This window comes from Coregonus lavaretus (assembly GCF_964263955.1).
Source record: "Coregonus lavaretus genome assembly, chromosome: 5".
Classification (NCBI taxonomy): Eukaryota; Metazoa; Chordata; class Actinopteri; order Salmoniformes; family Salmonidae; genus Coregonus; species Coregonus lavaretus.
The window spans coordinates 52,111,384-52,132,208 of NC_139992.1; the positions used below are offsets into that span (position 1 = coordinate 52,111,384).

The window sequence follows — 20,825 nt, forward strand, 5'->3', positions numbered from 1 at the left end:
TGCTTTGATGCTGTAGGATTTTGGATTTTGCCTGTTGTTCAATGACAATTCTCGCAGCCTATAACGGTTTTGATAAGTAATACAAACTTGTAACACTTGAAACAAACAAACAGTGTGACACAACACGCTCAGTGGAACTGCCCTGCATCCATTTTGAGTTCTGCCCTGTCGATATGTTGCATCTCTTACAATGCATTCTGTGATTTGATCACCCACAGGGCAAGAGCCTCAAAATTCATCCTATAAACTCTTTCAAAAGAAAAGAGCACATCAATCAATACAAACAAACGTTTTCCAATGGTCCTGCTTTAGAGAGAGAATCACTCCATTAGCTCATTACTCAGCATTAACTCTCCCTCTCTGCTGTATCTGGGTGATCATTACATAGACGACAACTGGCCTGACTTTCTATGTGGAAGCTGCTCCCGGACAGTTCATTAGGGTAGCTCAGTGTTTCCAAAACTCGGTCCTGGTGAACCCAAGGAGTGCACGTTTATTTTTTTGCCCAAGCACTACACAGCTGATTCAAATTATGAACTCATCATCAAACTTTGATTATTTGAATCAGCAATGTAGTGCTAGGGAAAAAACCAAAGCTTGCACCCCTTGGAGTCCCCAGGACCGAGTTTGGAAAATGCTGGGGTAGCTGCTCTGAGACCACTGGATTAGCCTAACCAATCACTGTGAAAAGCTATTCCAGAACATAGAAATATAAATAATATAGTGGGATTTTCCATAAGGGAGGGAGTTCCTAATATGGATGCCATTTCGCTGCAGTAGAATCAGTCCACTGGATCAGAAAGTGACCAATCCTACCTGTCTGTGGAAATACTGTAGAGTATTAGGCTACTGAATGAAACTGCTTTCACAGTAAATGCTGCATGTCGTCAACCAGATATTCGGTACTACAGATTGAATCGAGCCCTTGACCTTCCAATGAAAAGCTACGGTTTTAGTTAAAGGTGGTGTCTGTGATGTGGTCATTTGAAAGGAGAAAAAAAACCTGTCTCTCAGCAGCCTCCTCTCACATCGCTAGAGACTGGAGTGAGGCGCCACCCGTGGTTGCCATAGCAATGCTATCTGGGCCCACCAAGACCTAAAGCCCAAGGACATCCTGGACAATAATACAATAGCTCTACACAGCCAGTACCTGGGAGATTCAGACCTACGCACATGCACGCACACACACACACACACACACACACACACACACACACACACACACACACACACACACACACACACACACACACACAAACAGCTCTACAGCCAGGTGTAGCTGGTGGATTCAGATATGCAGAGGATATCTGCCCACTGGATATCAAGTGTGAATATCCCCTATTTACCTTTTTTTCAACAGGGAAGTCATAGAGACTAAAGTCTCTTTTGCAAATGAACTCTGCACAATACAAAAATGAACACATCAATAGGCAAGTATAGATACACATGAATTATTAAATGGTGGTCCTCTGTAGCTCAGCTGGTAGAGCACGGCGCTTGTAACGCCAAGGTAGTGGGTTCGATCCCCGGGACCACCCATACACAAAAAATATATGCACGCGTGACTGTAAGTCGCTTTGGATAAAAGCGTCTGCTAAATGGCATATTATTATTATTATTATTATTAAATACATATTAAGCTTGGTGGAGGAGTGACGAAGTGAGTTCTGGGCGTACTCCGCCCAGGGAAGGAACCGGGCCCACTCCCCCTGCCGGTCCTGACAGTGACTCCTCAGGAACCTCCCCAGCTCCTGGATGGTCCTCTCCACCTGCCTGTTGGACTGAGGTTGGTCCCCGGATGTGAGGCTGACCGTGACCCCCAGCTTCTCCATCAAGGCTTTCCATACTCGCGATGTGAATTGGGGACCACGGTCGGAGACGATATCCTCCGGAAGACCATTGTGTCGGAAGACCTGCTGGAACAACTTACATTTACATAAGTATTCAGACCCTTTACTCAGTACGTTGTTGAAGAACCCTTGGTAGCGATTACAGCCTCAAGTCCTCTTTGGTATGACGCTATAAGCTTGGCACACTTGTATTTGGGGAGTTTCTCCCATTTTTCTCTGCAGATCCTTTCAAGCTCTGTCAGGTTGGATGGGGAGCGTCGCTGCACAGCTATTTTCAGGTCTCTCCAGAGATGTTAGATTGGGTTCAAGTCTGGGCTCTGTCTGGGCCACTCAAGGACATTCAGAGACTTGTCCCGAAGCCACTCCTGCATTGTCTTGGCTGTGTGCTTAGGGTCGTTGTCCTGTTGTAAGGTGAACCTTCGCCCCAGTCTGAGGTCCTGAGCGCTCTGGAGCAGGTTTTCATCAAGGATCTCTCTGTACTTTGCTCCGTTCATCTTTCCCTTGATCCTGACTAGTCTCCCAGTCCCTGCCGCTGAAAAACATCCCCACAGCATGATGCTACCACCACCATGCTTTACCATAGGGATGATGCCAGGTTTCCTCCAGACGTGACGCTTGGCATTCAGGACAAAGAGTTCAATCTTAGTTTTATCAGACCAGAGAATCTTGTTTCTCATGGTCTGAGAGTCTTTAGGTGCCTTTTGGCAAACTCCAAGCGGGTTTTCATGTGCCTTTTAATGAGGAGTGACTTCCGTCTGGCCTCTCTACCATAAAGGCCTGATTGGTGGAATGCTGCAGAGATGGTTGTCCTTCTGGAAGGTCCTCCCATGTCCACAGGGGAACTCTGGAGCTCTGTCAGAGTGACAATCGGGTCCTTGGTCACCTCCCTGACTAAGGCCCTTCTCCCCCGATTGCTCAGTTTGGCCGGGCGGCCAGCTCTAGGAAGAGTCTTGGTTGTTCCAAACTTTTTTCATTTAAGAATGATGGAGGCCACTGTGTTCTTGGGGTCCTTCAATGCTGCAGACATATTTTGGTATCCTTCCCCAGATCTTTGCCTCAACACAATCCTGTCTCGGAGCTCTACGGACAATTCCTTCGATCTCGTGGCATGGTTTTTGCTCTGACATGCACTGTCAACTGTGGGACCTTATATAGACAGGTGTGTGCCTTTCCAAATCATGTCCACTCAATTGAATTTACCACAGGTGGACTCCAATCAAGTTGTAGAAACATCTCAAGGATGATCAATGGAAACAGGATGCACCTGAGCTCAATTTCGAGTCTTATAGCAAAGGGTCTGAATACTTATGTAAATAAGGTATTTCTGTTTGTTTTTTAATATGAATTTGCAACAAATTCTAAAAACCAGTTTTTGCTTTGTCATTATGGGGTATTGTGTGTAGATTGATGAGGATTTTAAAAATTTTAATCCATTTTAGAATAAGGCTGTAACGTAACAAAATACTTTCCGAATGCACTGTATATATATATATATATATATATATGTATGTATATTGTATTTATATTTTATTATCCTAATTCGATACCCATTCATAAATGTTGAACACGTGCTAAGAATATAAAGCATTATATTCAGTATATGCAAACAGATGATCTCTCTCCTCTCACCAGAGTAGTTTGCGATGGGGTGCTGAATGGAGACATGGGCCACACATCCTGTTTCTGGTGCCAGAAGTGGAGTGTAACAGAAATGTTTAGAGCGTATTTGCTTTGCTTGCATTCCTCCATGTACTGCCTGCTAAAATAATAAAAGGCTGGGTTACTTCAGGTCGGCCTTGGCCAAGGGAGATGGAACATGCATTGTTGTCATTGGCTCCTTCTGAGGAACCATCTTAAAGGTACAGTACAGTGTCTTAAAGGTAGAGTAGTTTGAGTACTAAGGAGCTGCCCATATTATTGGATGAGTGTACTTTGTGTCTCTGTTACTGTGAGAGGTGTCTGTGGGGTAGAGGTTCAGATTCAGAATCACAGAGGCCGTACTTTCTTAATGCATTATATTACATTTTCACTTAGGACTTTTTTTAATAACAAGATTGAATTGCATTCAATAGCTGTCAATGCGGAAATTTCTGAGAAATTCCATTATAATGTAGGTTTCTGTACTCTAATATTATTAGGTTCATGGTGTTTCATATGCTATTCTAGAGACAGTGAAAGTAATAAGCGGTCAATTTCAAAGGGCTGATGACATATAATGTCTCCTTAAGCAAATTGTCTCTCCTAGAACTGTAAGGTACAACTCACTTTCATGTTCTTAGAAGACGTAATGAACTGTGAGTGGGACATTCAAGCAGGTCATTAGTACTAGTCATTAATTGTCACACATTATGATCAAGCACGCACACACACACCATGTACTCACACACACTACACACTGAATGTACAGGTTCACTGTAAGCCACTTTGGATAAAAGTGTCTGCTGAACAACTAGGGCCGGGATCCAATCCGATCGCTGGTTAAAAGCATTGCAGCTATTATATGCAGCGTTTACCGTGAATGCAATCTCTGCGAATGTGGGACCATTGCATTTAAAAACTGCAAAGCCTACTGTATAACCCGCGATCAGACTGAATCCCGGCCTAGGTAGCATTAGTTAGAAATCAGAGTCTGTGTGTGGAGGAGAGACCTGGGTCATTGTCAGTAGGCATGAAACAGAAGAAAATGTTTGTTTCTCTAGCAATTTGCCTCTCCACAGTGCACCTGTACCCAGCCACACTATCAATGATCCAGAAAATCACTTGTAACGATCTCCGCTGTTCACCAGACCTCATGGGTCATAGCGGTTTTGAAAAGTGTTTCAGTGTGTTCACTTGTTGCACTATTGTTTCCCCAAAACAATGAAGAATCCCAATCATGGAGGTATAGGCAATGCTGACAAAGAAAGTGATGCACAAACAGCTCACTGTGTAAGCACTAAAGCCTTGCTCTACAATTATCTCTTTCTTCCCCCATGGCTGGTGTGATTGATTATATGATAACAGATTTGCTAACAGTGATGTTTGGTTACAGAGACAACACAAGTCATATCTATGTACGAGCACAATATTATGACAAGTCAGCTGGACGAGTCATTGTGTGCTCATACATGGATGATTGGTTATACAGATGGATCGATATCTTTGTTACATTGTGTTTTACTCTATGACTTGATGATTAGCTCGAAACATTCCCCATAGCTTTTTTGGCACATGAAGGACATATATTGTAAATGGTTATACTATTTTGCCTTTGTGCAATGCAATCATGATCATTATATACTACGTTGAGAAGTAGCAAATAAAATGGACCATGAAATATAATGCAAAGAATAAATTAGTGTTTTGAGATGTGATTTGATTCCCTTATCACTTGTAGGCCTACTGTTTAATGGAAACAAAATAGTGCTCTGGTCAAAAGTAGTCCACTATGTAGAAATAGGGTCAGCATTTAATCCTCCAGAAACGACAGAACAAATAATGCAACAAATATTGTGGTTAAATTCAAATATACTAATTGACAAAAAAACTTAATTTTTTGACAGAATGTTTAAAAAAGGTTTAATCTTCGTAAATGATATAATCGGTAGGACTGCTGGAGTTATGTCGCACATGCAGCTAACAAAAACATATGAAAATGTCTGCTCTACCCAAAATTACAACCAAATAATTGCAGCCTTACCGCAAAAGTGGAAGAGGAAAGTGGAAGGGGGAGAAAGTAAGGAACTTGTCTGCCGGCCTTGCATTAAAGAACATAATTGGTTAAGGAAAACTGTGATAAATAAAAAAGTATATCAGTTTCACTTAAGGACCAAAGGATTGACAGCCGTCCCATATAGATTGCAAAATAGTTGGGAAGAGATTTTTGACGTACCGATCCCATTGCATAGTGTTTATGAACTGACACGCAAAACGACACCGGATTCAAAAATTAGAATGTTTCAATTTAAATTATTATATAAAATTCTTGCTACCAATATAATGTTATTTATATGGGGGATACAATCTTCCCAGCTCTGCAGATTTTGCTGTGAAGAGACAGAATCATTAGATCATTTGTTTTGGTTCTGTCCATTTGTAGCTTGTTTTTGGACACAGGTCCAGGAATGGCTAAAGGATTGCAATATTTACCTGGAGCTAACCTTTGCTGATAGCATTACTGGGTGATCTGAAAAGTCATAGTCAATCGATCAATAATATAATAATACTTTTAGCAAAAATGTTTATTTTTAATTCACAATCTGTAGAAGCAATGAGAAAAGAAAGGTTCAGAACTTGTGTAAAATCACAGTACGGTTGAAATATATATGGCAAATAGAAATCCTATATGGATGGTGTTAAGAGATAGATGGGAGGTATTGAATAGAGTTGAAGGATGGGACTAATAACAAATAACAACAAATAATAACAAAGATAGCTAATAATGTAAGCATACTGTGTCCATAATAAGTATATAGGTTGTATGTTGGGAGCTTTTGGGAAAGAGCACAGTTAGAAAGATATGGCATATAGAAGCAAACCGGATCGACATCAAAATGATTGGAGAGGTTGAGAGTAGAAGTTCGGGAGCAAAAAAAATAAAAAATAAAATATATATATATATATATATATATATATATATATATATATATATAATATATAATTATTGTAAAATGAACTGTGTCCATAAGGTGTAGATAGTAAGTATAGACCGGAAGTAGAGGCCTGGGCATTGTTGTTCACTAATTTACTCCAAGTAGGGAAAGGATGGCGGGGTTGAAAAGTAATAAAGGGGAGTATATATATAAAAAACATGGGGGATTGGAAGTGATGCAGACAATTACATTGATAGAAGATACAATCTATCTGCAATATTAAGCTGATGAAAAAAAAAAAAATATATATATAAAGGAATAGGGTGCCATTTGGGACGCATCCAGTTGCCCATGCCCCATTCAAAAAATACAGAACTAAGAACCGATATAGCCCCTGGTTCTCCTCAGACTTGACTGCCCTTGACCAGCACAAAAACATCCTGTGGCGTACAGCATTAGCATCAAATAGCCCCCGCGATATGCAACTTTTCAGGGAAGTTAGGAACCAATATACACAAGCAGTCAGGAAAGCAAAGGCTAACTTTTTCAAACAGAAATTTGCATCCTGTAGCACTAACTCCAAAAAGTTTTGGGACACTGTAAAGTCCATGGAGAATAAGAGCACTTCCTCCCAGCTGCCCACTGCACTGAGGCTAGGAAACACTATCACCACCGATAAATCTACAATAATCGAGAATTTCAACAAGCATTTTGCTACAGCTGGCCATGCTTTCCATCTGGCTACCACTAACCCGGCCACCAACTCTGCACCCTCTGCTGCAACTTGCCCATGCCCCCCCCACTTCTCCTTCACACAAATTCAGACAGCTGATGTTTTGAAAGCGCTGCAAAATCTGGACCCCTACAAATCAGCTGGGCTAGACAATCTGGACCCTTTCTTTCTAAAACTAGCCGCCGAAATTGTCGCTACCCCTATTACTAGTCTGTTCAACCTCTCTTTCATAACGCCTGAGATCCCCAGAGATTGGAAAGCTGCCGCGGTCATCCCCCTCTTCAAAGGGGGTGACACTCTAGATCCAAACTGCTACAGACCTATATCCATCCTGCCCTGCCTTTCGAAAGTATTTGAAAGCCAAGTTAACAAACAGATCACCGACCATTTCGAATACCACCGTACCTTCTCCGCTATGCAATCCGGTTTCCGAGCTGGTCACGGGTGCACTTCAGCCACACTCAAGGTCATAAACGATATTATAACCGCAATTGATAATAGACAGTACTGTGCAGCCGTCTTCATCGACCTGGCCAAGGCTTTCGACTCTGTCAACCACCGCATTCTTATTGGCAGACTAAATAGCCTTGGTTTCTCAAATGACTGCCTCGCCTGGTTCACCAACTACTTCTCAGATAGAGTTCAGTGTGTCAAATCGGAGGGCCTGTTGTCTGGACCTATGGCAGTCTCTATGGGGGTGCCACAGGGTTCAATTCTTGGGCCGACACTTTTCTCCGTGTATATCAATGATGTCGCTCTTGCTGCTGGTGACTCTCAGATCCACCTCTACGCAGACGACACCATTTTGTATACATCTGGCCCTTCATTGGACACTGTGTTAACAAACCTCCAAACGAGCTTCAATGCCATACAACAATCCTTCAGTAGCCTCCAACTGCTCTTAAACACTAGTAAAACTAAATGCATGCTTTTCAATCGAACACTGCTGGCACCCGCCCACCCGACTAGAATCACCACTCTCGACGGGTCTGACCTAGAGTATGTGGACAACTACAAATACCTAGGTGTCTGGTTAGACTGTAAACTCAACTTCCAGACTCACATAAAGAATCTCCAATCCAAAGTTAAATCTAGAATCGGCTTCCTATTTCGCAACAAAGCCTCCTTCACTCATGCTGCCAAACATGCCCTCGTAAAACTGACTATCCTACCGATCCTTGACTTCGGCGATGTCATTTACAAAATAGCCTCCAACACTCTACTCAGCAAATTGGATGTAGTCTATCACAGTGCCATCCGTTTTGTCTCCAAAGCCCCATACACTACCCACCACTGTGACCTGTACGCTCTTGTTGGCTGGTCCTCACTACATGTTCGTCGTCAAACCCACTGGCTCCAGGCCATCTATAAATCACTGCTAGGCAAATCCCCGCCTTATCTTAGCTCATTGGTCACCATAGCAGCACCCACCCGTAGTCTGCGCTCCAGCAGGTATATCTCACTGGTCATTCCCAAAGCCAACACCTCCTTTGGCCGCCATTCCTTCCAGTTCTCTGCTGCCAATGACTGGAACGAATTACAAAAATCTCTGAAGCTGGAGACTCTTATCTCCCTCAATAACTTTAAGCATCAGTTGTCAGAGCACCTTACCGATCATTGCACCTGTACACAGCCCATCTGAAATTAGCCCACCCAACTACCTCATCCCTATATTGTTATTTATTTTGCTCTTTTGCACCCCAGTATCTCTATTTGCACATAATCTCTTGCACATCTAGCATTCCAGTGTTAATACTATTGTAATTATTCTGCACTATAGCCTATTTATTGCCTTACCTCCATAACTTGCTACATTTGCACACACTGTATATATATTTTCTGTTGTATTTTTGACTTTATGTTTTTTTACCCCATATGTAACTCTGTGTTGTTTTTATTGCACTGCTTTGCTTTATCTTGGCCAGGTCGCAGTTGTAAATGAGAACCTGTTCTCAACTGGTTTACCTGGTTAAATAAAGGTGAAATTAAAAAATTAAAAAAAGTTGTATGGTTTTGACAATATCAAATCTAACTTTATTTATACAGCACATTTCAGACATGGAAGGGAACGCAATGTGCTTCACAGGAAAAAAACTAATAAAACATAAGATAGAAATTAATCGGATCTCCATGGTTGTGCTATTGTGCTATAGTTCTATGGGAATATGATATGGTAATTAAATTAGTCATTTAGCAGATGCTCTTATCCAGAGCGACTTACAGGAGCAATTAGGCTTAAGTGCCTTGCTCAAGGGCACATCGACAGATTTTTCACCTAGTCGGCTCGGGGATTAGAACCAGCGACCTTTCGGTTACTGGCACAACGGTCTTAACCACTAAGCTACCTGCCGCCCCAGAGAGTGCGCAGTATGTGCGTGTGTGTTCTTTTACGTGATTATTTCTTTGTGTACTGTATGTCGGTGTGTTTAAGTTTGTTTTTGTCAGCGCACATACAGTATGTACAATAACTGTAATATCTATTTGATTGTAAGCATGTGTATGTGTGTACAGTATGTGCTTGCGTATATTTCTATGTGTAGCGTGCGACTTTCTTTATGTAATTTTAAGCAGTTTACTATTCTGTTAGTCAGCACCCCTACCAACTTTTTTGTGGTGTGCGTCAGCTCCAGCTTTTTACTGTATTTGTGTGTCAAAGTCAAACTAAGATGCTTAGTCATGGTCAAACTCAGCGTCCGTCTTACACCTCCTCCTCCTCCCTCTCACAGACGGCCCGAGAACAGGATGTTAATGCTTGACGGAATGCCTGCAGTCCGAGTCAAAGTCGAGCCCCTGGAATCGGAACGAGGGGTAAGAGAGCAGTTGTTTTCCAGACAATTCCTATTTTTCCTTCCTCCTTTTTTTCTTTCCTCCTATCGGCCCTATTATCACTCCTAGGCCAGAGAGAGAGAGTGGTCGGAGAGAGTGGTGGTGAGGAGGAGAGGAGACGGCTTAAGCAGCTGAGGTCGGAATGCATGAAGGACTTACAGTGAGGTCGCTTTAGCTAGCAGGGAGTCCATGTTGGCAGGGTAACTGCTTCAGGGAGAGACACAATGAAAACTCCCAAAACGAATTATTGCTCTCTCTTGCCGCTCTGTCTCTCTTGCCCTCTCTTTTCCCCTCTCTCTCTGCCTCTCTCCAATTCAAAATCAAAACACACATGTACACACACACACACACACACACACACACACACACACACACGCACACACACACACACACACACACACACAGTCTCAGTCTCTCCCTATAAGTCTATTTCTCTCCCTAACTTACAGTATGCTGGAATCTGTCTCTCTCAGTCCTCTGCCTAAAACCAACCAACTCTGTCTTTCCATTTATACAAACACTCACTATCATCCCTCCATCTCTCCCTCCATGTCTCTCACATGCCTACACACAGTCTCTCTCACCCTTCGTTCTCTCCCACTATCCCCCTCAGACAGACTTTCAGTTTCAATCCTCTCTCAGTTCAGTTCAATTCAAGACTGGCATGAAAAGTAAGGAAATGTCAGAACAATTTGTAACAACTGCAACAATAATTTTGTTATAAGTATCTAACAATATGAATCATAATAGGATAAGAAGTGAAAAACAAAGAAAGATCTCTCTCTCCGGCTCTCTCTCATTGTCACGATTCTCTTAATACTCTTCATGTAACATGATGCTCTTTCCCACCTGAGCATACCTGCCCTCCAAACTGTGTCACCACAATATGCACAAAAACGGACACTTTTCACGGGTGTTTTGTATGTTTCATCCTTTGCTTTTCCCTTCATTTGTATAATTAGCTACCTTAGATGGGCTGCATACTGTAGTGTAGTAAGTAAAGTGTAGGACTTGTACCATTCCTCTTTGCAAAGCTGTCAGTCATGACGTAATTGCAATTAGTTTTCGGCCACTGCGTGAAGTCTCTGTACTGTAACAGGAGTCCAAAGATATGCTATATTATAGTTTTTGCCCAAACATAAGTTAAGTCCACTTTAGTGAAAAACATCATCAGCTACAGACATGAAGTGGTCTTCTGCTGTGCAAAAGCTGTTGCTAGGTTACGATAGAGCGTTGTGTAGCTGTTACAGCTGTGTGTGTGCAGAGGAGTCCAGCCCATGTTTTATTTTTAGTGATGGCTGTCACCATGATGAATAGTATATCTGTTATCAATAACTTGTTGATTCTAATACGTTTTGTAATAGGAGATGTAATGTCCGTGACAGGGTTGGGATCATTTCTGAATTGAGTTGAGGTCTTTAATTTCAATTCAAGTGTCCAATTTGAATTAGAATTTATGCTGAACAAAAATGTAAACAAGTAAATTAGTGTTGGTCCCATGTTTCATGCGCTGAAATAAAAGATCCCCAAAATGTTCTACACGCACAAAAAGCTTATTATTCTCAAATTTTGAGCACTAATTTTGTGCACAAATAGAAATTTTCCTTTGCAAAGATAATCCATCCACCTGACAGGTGTGGCATATCAAGAAACTGATTAAACAGCATGATCATTACACAGGTGCACCTTGTGCTGGGGACAATAAAAGGCCACTCTAAAATGTCTCATGTTTTGAGGGAGAATGCAATTGGCATGCTGACTACAGGTATTGTCACGCCCTGACTCAGGGGATTCGTAGAGAGGCGTATGACTGGGCAAGCTCTGTGTTATGCGGAGCTACGTACTGTGTCGCCAGTGCGCCGGCACAGTCCTGTACGTCCTGTGCTTGCACCACGCACGTGCCGTGCGAAGATGAGCATCCAGCCAGGACGGGGTGTGCCGGCTCAACGCTCCTGGTCTCCAGTACGCCTCCTCGGTCCCGCATATCCTGCGCCAGTTCTACGAACTGTATCGCCAGTGCGCGTGCACAGCCCAGTGCGTCCTGTGCCAGCTCCCCGCACGTGTAGTGCGAAAGTGAGGCAGCCAGCCAGGACGGGTTGTGCCAGCTCTCCGCACCAGACCTCCAGTCTGCCTTCACAGTCCGGTCTGGCCCGTTCCTGCACCTCGCACCAAGATAGTGGTGCGCGTCGCCAGTCCGGCCCGGCCTGTTCCTTCTCCTCGCACCAAGCCAGTGGTGCGCGTCGCTAGCCCGGCCCGGCCTGTTCATGCTCCTCGCACCAAGCCAGTGGTGTGCGTCGCCAGTCCGGCCCGGCCTGTTCCTGCTCCTCGCACCAAGACAGTGGTGCGCGTCGCCAGCCCGGCCCGGCCTGTTCCTGCTCCTCGCACCAAGCCAGTGGTGCGCGTCGCCAGCCCGGCCCGGCCTGTTCCTGCTCCTCGCACCAAGACAGTGGTGCGCGTCGCCAGTCCGGCCCGGCCTGTTCCTGCTCCTCGCACCAAGCCAGTGGTGCGCGTCGCCAGCCCGGCCCGGCCTGTTCCTGCTCCTCGCACCAAGACAGTGGTGCGCGTCGCCAGTCCGGCCCGGCCTGTTCCTGCTCCTCGCACCAAGCCAGTGGTGCGCGTCGCCAGCCCGGCCCGGCCTGTTCCTGCTCCTCGCACCAAGCCAGTGGTGCGCGTCGCCAGCCCGGCCCGGCCTGTTCCTGCTCCTCGCACCAAGACAGTGGTGCGCGTCGCCAGTCCGGCCCGGCCTGTTCCTGCTCCTCGCACCAAGCCAGTGGTGCGCGTCGCCAGCCCGGCCCAGCCTGTCCCTGCTCCTCGCACCAAGCCAGTGGTGCGCGTCGCCAGCCCGGCCCGGCCTGTTCCTGCTCCTCGCACCAGACCAGTGGTGTGTTTTTCCAGTCCGGCACGGCCCGTGTCCGCTCCACCGGTGCCTGATCCAGTGCCGGTCAGCTGTTCCACTACGGAGCCAGAGCAGTCCGCTCCACCGGTGCCTGATCCAGCTCCAGTCAGCTGCTCCACTCCGGAGCCAGAGCAGTCCGCTCCACCGGTGCCTGATCCAGCTCCGGTCAGCTGCGCCACTCCGGAGCCAGAGCAGTCCGCTCCACCGGGGTCTAGTCCAGCTCCAGTCAGCGGCTCCACTCCGGAGCCAGAGCAGTCCGCTCCACCGGTGCCCAGTCCTGCTCCGGTCAGCGGCTCCAGTCCAGACCATGACGTCAGCCCCTCTCCAGGTTCGGGGTCTCCCACACCAGGGTCCAGACAGGGCCTGGCGTATCGTGGGAGGAAGGAGAGGGGAAGTAGTGCGCCGAGGTCCAGACCAGACCAGGGGCGCAACAGGGAGGCGGAGAGTGAGAGGTCGTCACGCCCCGAGCCGGATCCGCCTCCGAGGCGGAATGCCCACCCGGCCCCTACCCTGTTATGTTTATGTTGTGCGGTCGGAGTCCGCACCTTTGGGGGGGGGTACTGTCACGCCCTGACTCAGGGGACGCTTAAATGTTGAGTCGGTGTGTATATTCTTTGTTGTGTGTTTTCTATGTTTCGATCTATTATGTGTAGATCTATGTTGGCCGGTGTGGTTCCCAATCAGAGGCAGCTGTAGCTCGTTGTCTCTGATTGGGGATCATACTTAGGCAGCCTATTGGCACTAGTGGGTTGTGGGATCTTGTTCCGTGTAAGGTTTGTTGTGTGCTACCTTGGACTTCACGTGTCGTTGGTTTATTGTTTTGTCGTGTGTTTATTCAGTGTAAATAAACATGTACGTATATCACGCTGCACCTTGGTCTGACCCGTCCTTCAACGAATCCAGGCTCTGTCGTAGCCGGCCGCGACCGGGAGACCCATGGGGCGGTGCACAATTGGCCCAGCGTCGTCCAGGGTAGGGGAGGGAATGGTGGCAGGGATGTAGCTCAGTTGGTAGAACATGGCGTTTGCAACGCCAGGGTTGTGGGTTCGATTCCCACGGGGGGCCAGTATGAAAAATTCAAAAAATAATGTATGCACTCACTAACTGTAAGTCGCTCTGGATAAGATCGTCTGCTAAATGACTAAAATGTAAATGTGTTTTAGGTTCCTTTAGGTATCCCAAAAAATATATACAAAATATTGAATTTGGCCTTTACTACTATAGCCCATAGAAACTCATTGAATAACACATTCATAAATGGCAAAACATACAGTCAAAAAATAAATCATAAGGAACAAGGTTTTGAAGTGTCTGTCCTGTATCTATGAGATATAAGCAAACACTGGAAATATATATATTTTTACACAGATTTATTTGGGTAGGCACAAAACTACCGTAGAGCAAAATGAACACCATCATGTTCGTGAGAATCTCCCGTTTCCACAGTGGGGTCCCATTAGTGTGTAGCCCAAACGGTTCGGACGCTACAGACGTTTTTGTGAGAAGATCGATTTTCGGGATGTCTCATGGTCTGACCCCGCTGTAGCTCGGCCACCTTCCACCGCAGATGAGGACGGCCGCCATAGGCGGATGCGATGGATTGAGGCGCAGCCAAGGCAAACAAACAGTTCTCAAACTTAAACTGACCGGTGTTTCAATCGGCTCTAGGGGGATATTATTAAGCAAAGATGGGTCTAAATTGTCAGCCCCTAATGACTTCTTGTTGTCAATAGCTTATAAGGCAGCAAGAACTTCTGTTTCCAAAAAGAAAAACCCTGAATACCATTTCCCAAGTCACGTGAGGTTGACTGATCATCCATCGAGGCAACTGGAGGCTGTATGTGGGAAGAAAAGTCAACTGACTGACCAAGACCAGTATGAACACCATTCTTTAAATTGGAAACTAGATTAGATAAAATGCTGATTAAAAGCATTAAAAGCATCTTAACTTTTTCTGTAATGTTGGAGGAGTCTAAAACTACTTGCATAGGCAGGGAAGTAGAGGAATAACCACACTTCAGTGAATTAACAGTTTTCCAGAATTTAGAGGGATCACTAACAGAGTCTGTCAGAGCACTAAGGAAGTAGTTTGATTTGACCTGTTTAACCGAGGCAGTGCACCTATTTCTCAATTGCCTAAATAGCTCCCAATCAGCTAACGAGCCAGTTTGTCTAGCCTTGGCCCAGATTTGATTTTTTATCAAGAGGAGGTCTGAGAGTGCAGGAGAGTACCATAGGTTAGTTGTTTTTTTATTCTGAGTCGCTTGAAAGGGGCATGTTTATCAGCCAGAGAGTTAAAAATGGATGAGAAAAATTCAAGTGCCAAAACAGGGTCTGGTATGCAGCTAGTAGAAAACAGTTCGGAATAATATAGATCATGAAGCCTGGGGTGCGAATAATACAAATCAAATCCCAGTATTGTGCTGCCATGTTTGTAGACTTGTCAAAAGCTTTTGATACTGTAGACCATGTTATTCTGTTGAATAAGCTGTCCTTGACATGGTTGAGTACTGATGCTTGCCAATGGTTTCATAATTATCTCAATGACAGAACTCAGGCCATATCAAGGTAGATGGGGTCAAATCGGAATTCCTTGAGTTACATAAAGGGGTGCCCCAAGGTCCGATTCATGGCCTACTACTGTTTACAATCTATATATGTCATCAAAGCAAAGTGTGGGTATTTGAAAAATTTGTTTAACACTTTTTGGTTTACTACATGATTCCATATGTGTTATTTCATAGTTTTGATGTCTTCACTATTATTCTACAATGTAGAAAATAGTAAAAATAAAGAAAAAACCTTCAATAAGTAGGTGTGTACAAACTTTTGACTGGTAGTGTATATTCATTTGTATGCAAATCAAATCAAATTTTATTTGCCACAAGCGCCGAATAAAACAGGTGTAGACCTTACAGTGAAATGCTTACTTACAAGCCCTTAACCAACAATGCAGTTTTAAGAAAATAAATAATAGTTTTAAGTAAAACCTAGATAAGCAAAAAAATAAAAATAGCAAATAATTAAAGTGCAGCAGTAAAATAAAATAACAGTAGGGAGGCTATAAACAGGGGTACCGGTACAGAGTCAATGTGCGGGGGCACCGGTTAGTCGAGGTAATTGAGGTAATATGTACATGTGGGTAGAGTTAAAGTGAGGTAAAATTATATAGTTTTGTATTCGATTGCTCCATCGGTTGGCCAAGCCAAACCTTTTCACATTTGAAATCTGATTTTCAAGCACTGCAGAGGTCACTATTGGATCTAAAGTTAGTGCTAGGTCCCATAACCCAGATTTAAATGAATTTGTAATGACTAGTTTGAACGGTACACAAATTGAGCGAGTTCCTTCCTGCAAATATCTTGGTATCTGGCTTGACGACAAATTGTCATTTAAAAAACATGTCACTGAGCTGGTGAAGAAGTTGAAGTTCATGGTTTGTTTCTTTTACAGTCTGTCTTTTGTTAATATGAAGGAGATTGTCCAAGCCACTTTTATGTCTATTTTAGATTATGGGGATATTATCTATATGCATGCAGCAGCCTCTACCCTTAACCACTAGATGCTGTTTTCCATTGTTTATTACTAGTGATCTCTTCATAATTATACGAGGGTCAGAGTTTTTCAATTTCGTATTTCTAATGCAAGCAATAGGACAGTGGTCGCTGATATCATTTGCAAAAACACCACTAGACAAATGCTTCTGGGACTGTTAGTCAGGATAAGGTCAATCAATGAGGAGTTTGTTCGATTTTTTGACATGAATCCAAGTGGGTTTCATTATCAGCTGAGTCAAGCTGAACTCAAGACAGATTTTCTTAAACTGATCTGAGGCATGTGTAAGCCAATCAAGATTTAGATCTCCTAACACAACCAGTTCAGATACCAGAAAGGGTTTTAAATAATCAGAAATAATACCAACAGCCTCCGCCAAAGCGCCTTGTGGGCGGTAGACCGCAGCAATAAATATATGCATATTTTGGCTTATGGACACTTTTATAACCAACAGCTCACATATTTTGGGGACAGAGATGCTAAGATAGCGTGATGCCTTAAGAGAAGATCTTACATAAGTAGCCACCCCTTCCCCCCTTTTTTGTCTATCACATCTGAAAATGTTGTAGTCCGCAATGGCAACGTCCTTATCCATAATCAAATTATTCAGACAGGTCTCTGAGATAACCAGAACATCTAGGCTAGTGTCATGCACCCAGACATCCAGAAAGTCCAGTTTATACATCAGGCTTCGTACATTTGTACAGTATGTAACAGTCCAAGCCCTCTGTGAGATTTGAAAACAGCAGGAGTATCCATGGTGACACAAGAGTCAATAGAGTCAATCTTTTACAATTGACAGGAAATACATAAAGGAAAGGATTCTAGTAGAGGCATTGTCTAGCATAGGGTCAGTGGCGTTGTTCCTAAATAATCTGAGTATGTTATATAACTCCCTATAGCAAAGGCTATTAGGTGTAAGACAATGGGCTAGGGGTTAATTGGGGACTGAGCATAGCTTTCCTATTGGCTGCATCTCATTAGTCTTAAGTGAATACTCATTTCCTTTCCTCCATCTGCACTGACATTAGGTGAAAGCACATTCCTGGTAGTTATACACCATATTTCTTCACCTGTGCTGTGTTTTCAGATCTGTACAGATAAAGGAGATAAGATAATAAACGGAAAGGAAGCAACTTTAGACTATTGAGACTCAGCCATAGTGTCTGACCCTGACAAAAAGGTGAAATTACATTCCTGGTAGTCATTCGCCGTATTGCTTTTACCTATGCTGTAATTTCAGAACAGTAAAGATACAAATCTATTGAAATGCACCCCTTTTGTCTGACCCTGACAGAGAGACAAAAGAGCAGGAAAAGGGAAAGGCTTTAGCAGTCAGTGACATCAAGGTCTTTATAGTCATAGTCTATGGTGGGGTGTCTGAGTGCAAAAGTGCATTTGTTCTCCTAGCTAATAGGTTGTGATTGAAGCTGTTATCCATATGTGTAGTGATGTCAGTAGTGTCAGTCAGAGGCAGGATGTGAACAGCCCACACTGGCTTTGAAGTGTTCCAAGATGTGATATATTGCCCTAACAGATTGAACTTCCCATTTAACATACAAACACAAGAACGCACGCATGTACACACTCAAACACACGAAAACACACACAAACACTAGGCATGTGACAAATGGAGAAAAAAAATCGTAACATTTAAATAAATGAACATTTTAAACATTTTTGTTGCTGCCAGCAACTGTTTGGGTTTCACAGTGCGTCCCTTTCAGATGGTTAAGCATTGCACCTGTACTACCATTACTGTCCCTCAATTCCACCTCGCACAGTTTGCATTTCACCACCTTCTCATTTAACTTCTCAAAGTATTGCCGTACAGGACTTTGCTGCTGTCGCTTGCCTTTCTCTGATATTTTTCCAACCGTTAACAACAAAGACGTAGTGGTGGAGAGCCGACTCCAAAATAATTGATCCTTCGACTGCTTGCATGTCGACTCCCGGTGTCGACTCAAATTTCTGAGTGTCAAGACTCCTCGACTCCTAAGGTTCAGTATTTTTGCAATGGAGGAGACTGATAAGTTGCCCTACATCCGAGAACACAAGCACTTGCATGTTTCGTAAAGCTAGCGAGGAACGGAGAGAAAAGAGAGGGGCACAGTATATGCAGTTCGGCCACCAGGCAGACAGAGCCATAACCGTGCACTAGGCCTATCTATCGGTAATTAAATGGTGTACCTCGCAATGGAATGCTGTATCTCACAATTTATTGGCTTGCAATGTCTCGCAACTTCAGTAAAGCAGGGCCTGCAATCAATTTGTATTTTGTATTTATTAAGGATGCCCATTAGCTGCTGCCAAGTGTGTGTCTTATGTGAATGTGTAAGTGTGTGTCTGTGCCTGTGTGTGTGTGTCTCTTCACAGTCCCCGCTGTTCCATAAGGTGTATTTTTATCTGTTTTTTAAAATCTGAATCTACTGCTTGCATCAGTTACCTGATGTGGAATAGAGTTCCATGTAGCCATGGCTCTACGTAGTACTGTGCGTCTCCCATAGTCTGTTCTTGACTTCGGGATTGTGAAGAGACCTCTGGTGGCATGTCTTGTGTGGTATGCATGGGTGTCCGAGCTATGTGCTAGTAGTTTAAACAGACACCTCGGTACATTCAGCATGTCTACACTTCTTACAAAAACAAGTACTGATGAAGTCAATCTCTCCTCCACTTTGAGCCAGGAGGGATTTACATGCACATTATTAATGTTAGCTCTCCGTGTACATTTAAGGGTCAGCCGTGCTGCCCTGTTCTGAGCCAATTGTAATTTTCCAAGGTCCCTCTTTGTGGCACCTGACCATACGACTGAACAGTACTCCAGGTGCGACAAAACTAGCGCCTGTATGACCTGCCTTGTTGATAGTGTTGTTAAAAAGGCAGAGCAGCATTTTATTATGGACACACTTCTCCCCATCTTAGCTACTGTTGTATCAACATGTTTTGAAAATTACAGTTTACAATCCAGGGTTACTCCAAGCAGTTTAGTCACCTCAACTTGCTCAATTTCCACATGAATTATTACAAGGTTTAATTGAGGTTTAGGGTTTAGTGAATAATTTGTCACAAATACAATGCTTTTAGTTTTTGAAATATTTAGGACAAATGTATTCCTTGCCACCCATTCTGAAACTAACTGCAGCTCTTTGTTAAGTGTTGTAGTCACTTCAGTTGCTGTAGTAGCTGACGTGTATAGTATTGAGTCATCCGCATACATAGACACACTTACTCAAAGCCAGTGGCATGTCGTTAGTAAAGATTGAAAAAATTAAGGGGCCTAGACAGCTGCCCTGGGGAATTCCTGATTTTACCTGGATTATGTTAAGAGGCTTCCATTAACGAACACCCTCTGTGTTCTGTTAGACAAGTAACTCTTTATCCACAATATATCAGGGGATGTAAAGCCATAACACATACGTTTTTTCCAGCAGCAGACTACGATCGATAATGTCAAATGCCGCACTGAAGTCTAACAAAACCATTCCCACAATCTTTTAATTATCAGTTTCTCTCAGCCAATCATCAGTAATTTGTGTAAGTGCCATGCTTGTTGAATGTCCTTCCCTATAAGCGTGCTGAAAGTCTGTTGTCAATTTGTTTACTGTGAAATAGCATTGTATCTGGTCAAACACACATTTTTCCAAAAGTTTACTAAGGGTTGGTAACAGGCTGATTGGTCAGCTATTTGAGCCAGTAAAGGGGGCTTTACTATTCTTGGGTAGCAGAATTACTTTTGCTTCCCTCTAGGCCTGAGGGCACACACTTTCTAGTAGGCTTAGATTGAAGATATGTCAAATAGGAGTGGCAATATCGTCCGCTATTATCCTCAGTAATTTTCCATCCATGTTGTCAGCCTGCAGTGGCTTGTCATTGTTGATCGACAACAAAAACAAATTCACCTCTTACACACTCACTTTACAGAATGTATTATTTGATCAGTTATACTTTGATTTATATTGTCAGCGTTTGTTGCTGGCATGTCATGCCTAAGTTTGCTAAACTTGCCAATTAAAAAATGATTAAAGTAATTGGCAATATCAGTGGGTTTTGTGATGAATGAGCCATCTGATTCAATGAATGATGGAGTTGAGTTTGCCTTTTTGCCCAGAAGTTCATTTAAGGTGCTCCAAAAAGGTTTTTACTATCATTCTTTATATCATTTATCTTTGTTTCATAGTATAGTTTCTTCTTATTTTATTCAGTTTAGTCACATGATTTCTCAATTTGCAATGAATAGGCTAGGATATTCCACACGCAACAGACCGAAGACAGAACACACTCTCGCATCAGAAAGAGCAGGCTAGCCAAGGTAGGTAGAGAGAGGAGGGGACAGGCAGAAAGAACCGTGCGCATGTGTCTAGGTAATCTGTATCTCGCAATGTCTTATCTTGCAT

At 43.6% G+C, this 20,825-nt stretch overlaps 1 protein-coding gene across 1 annotated transcript in view; it reads left to right on the forward strand.

Moving 5' to 3' along the window:
* The window catches only part of LOC311129013 (Krueppel-like factor 12), a 171,137-nt gene that overhangs the window by 67,488 nt on the left and 82,824 nt on the right, over positions 1–20,825 (forward strand). Inside the window, exon 2 of the mRNA XM_084161259.1 lies at positions 9,881–9,962. Coding sequence (XP_084017385.1) covers positions 9,897–9,962 — 66 coding nt within the window. The 5' untranslated portion in view covers positions 9,881–9,896. The remainder of the gene's footprint in view (positions 1–9,880; positions 9,963–20,825) is intronic.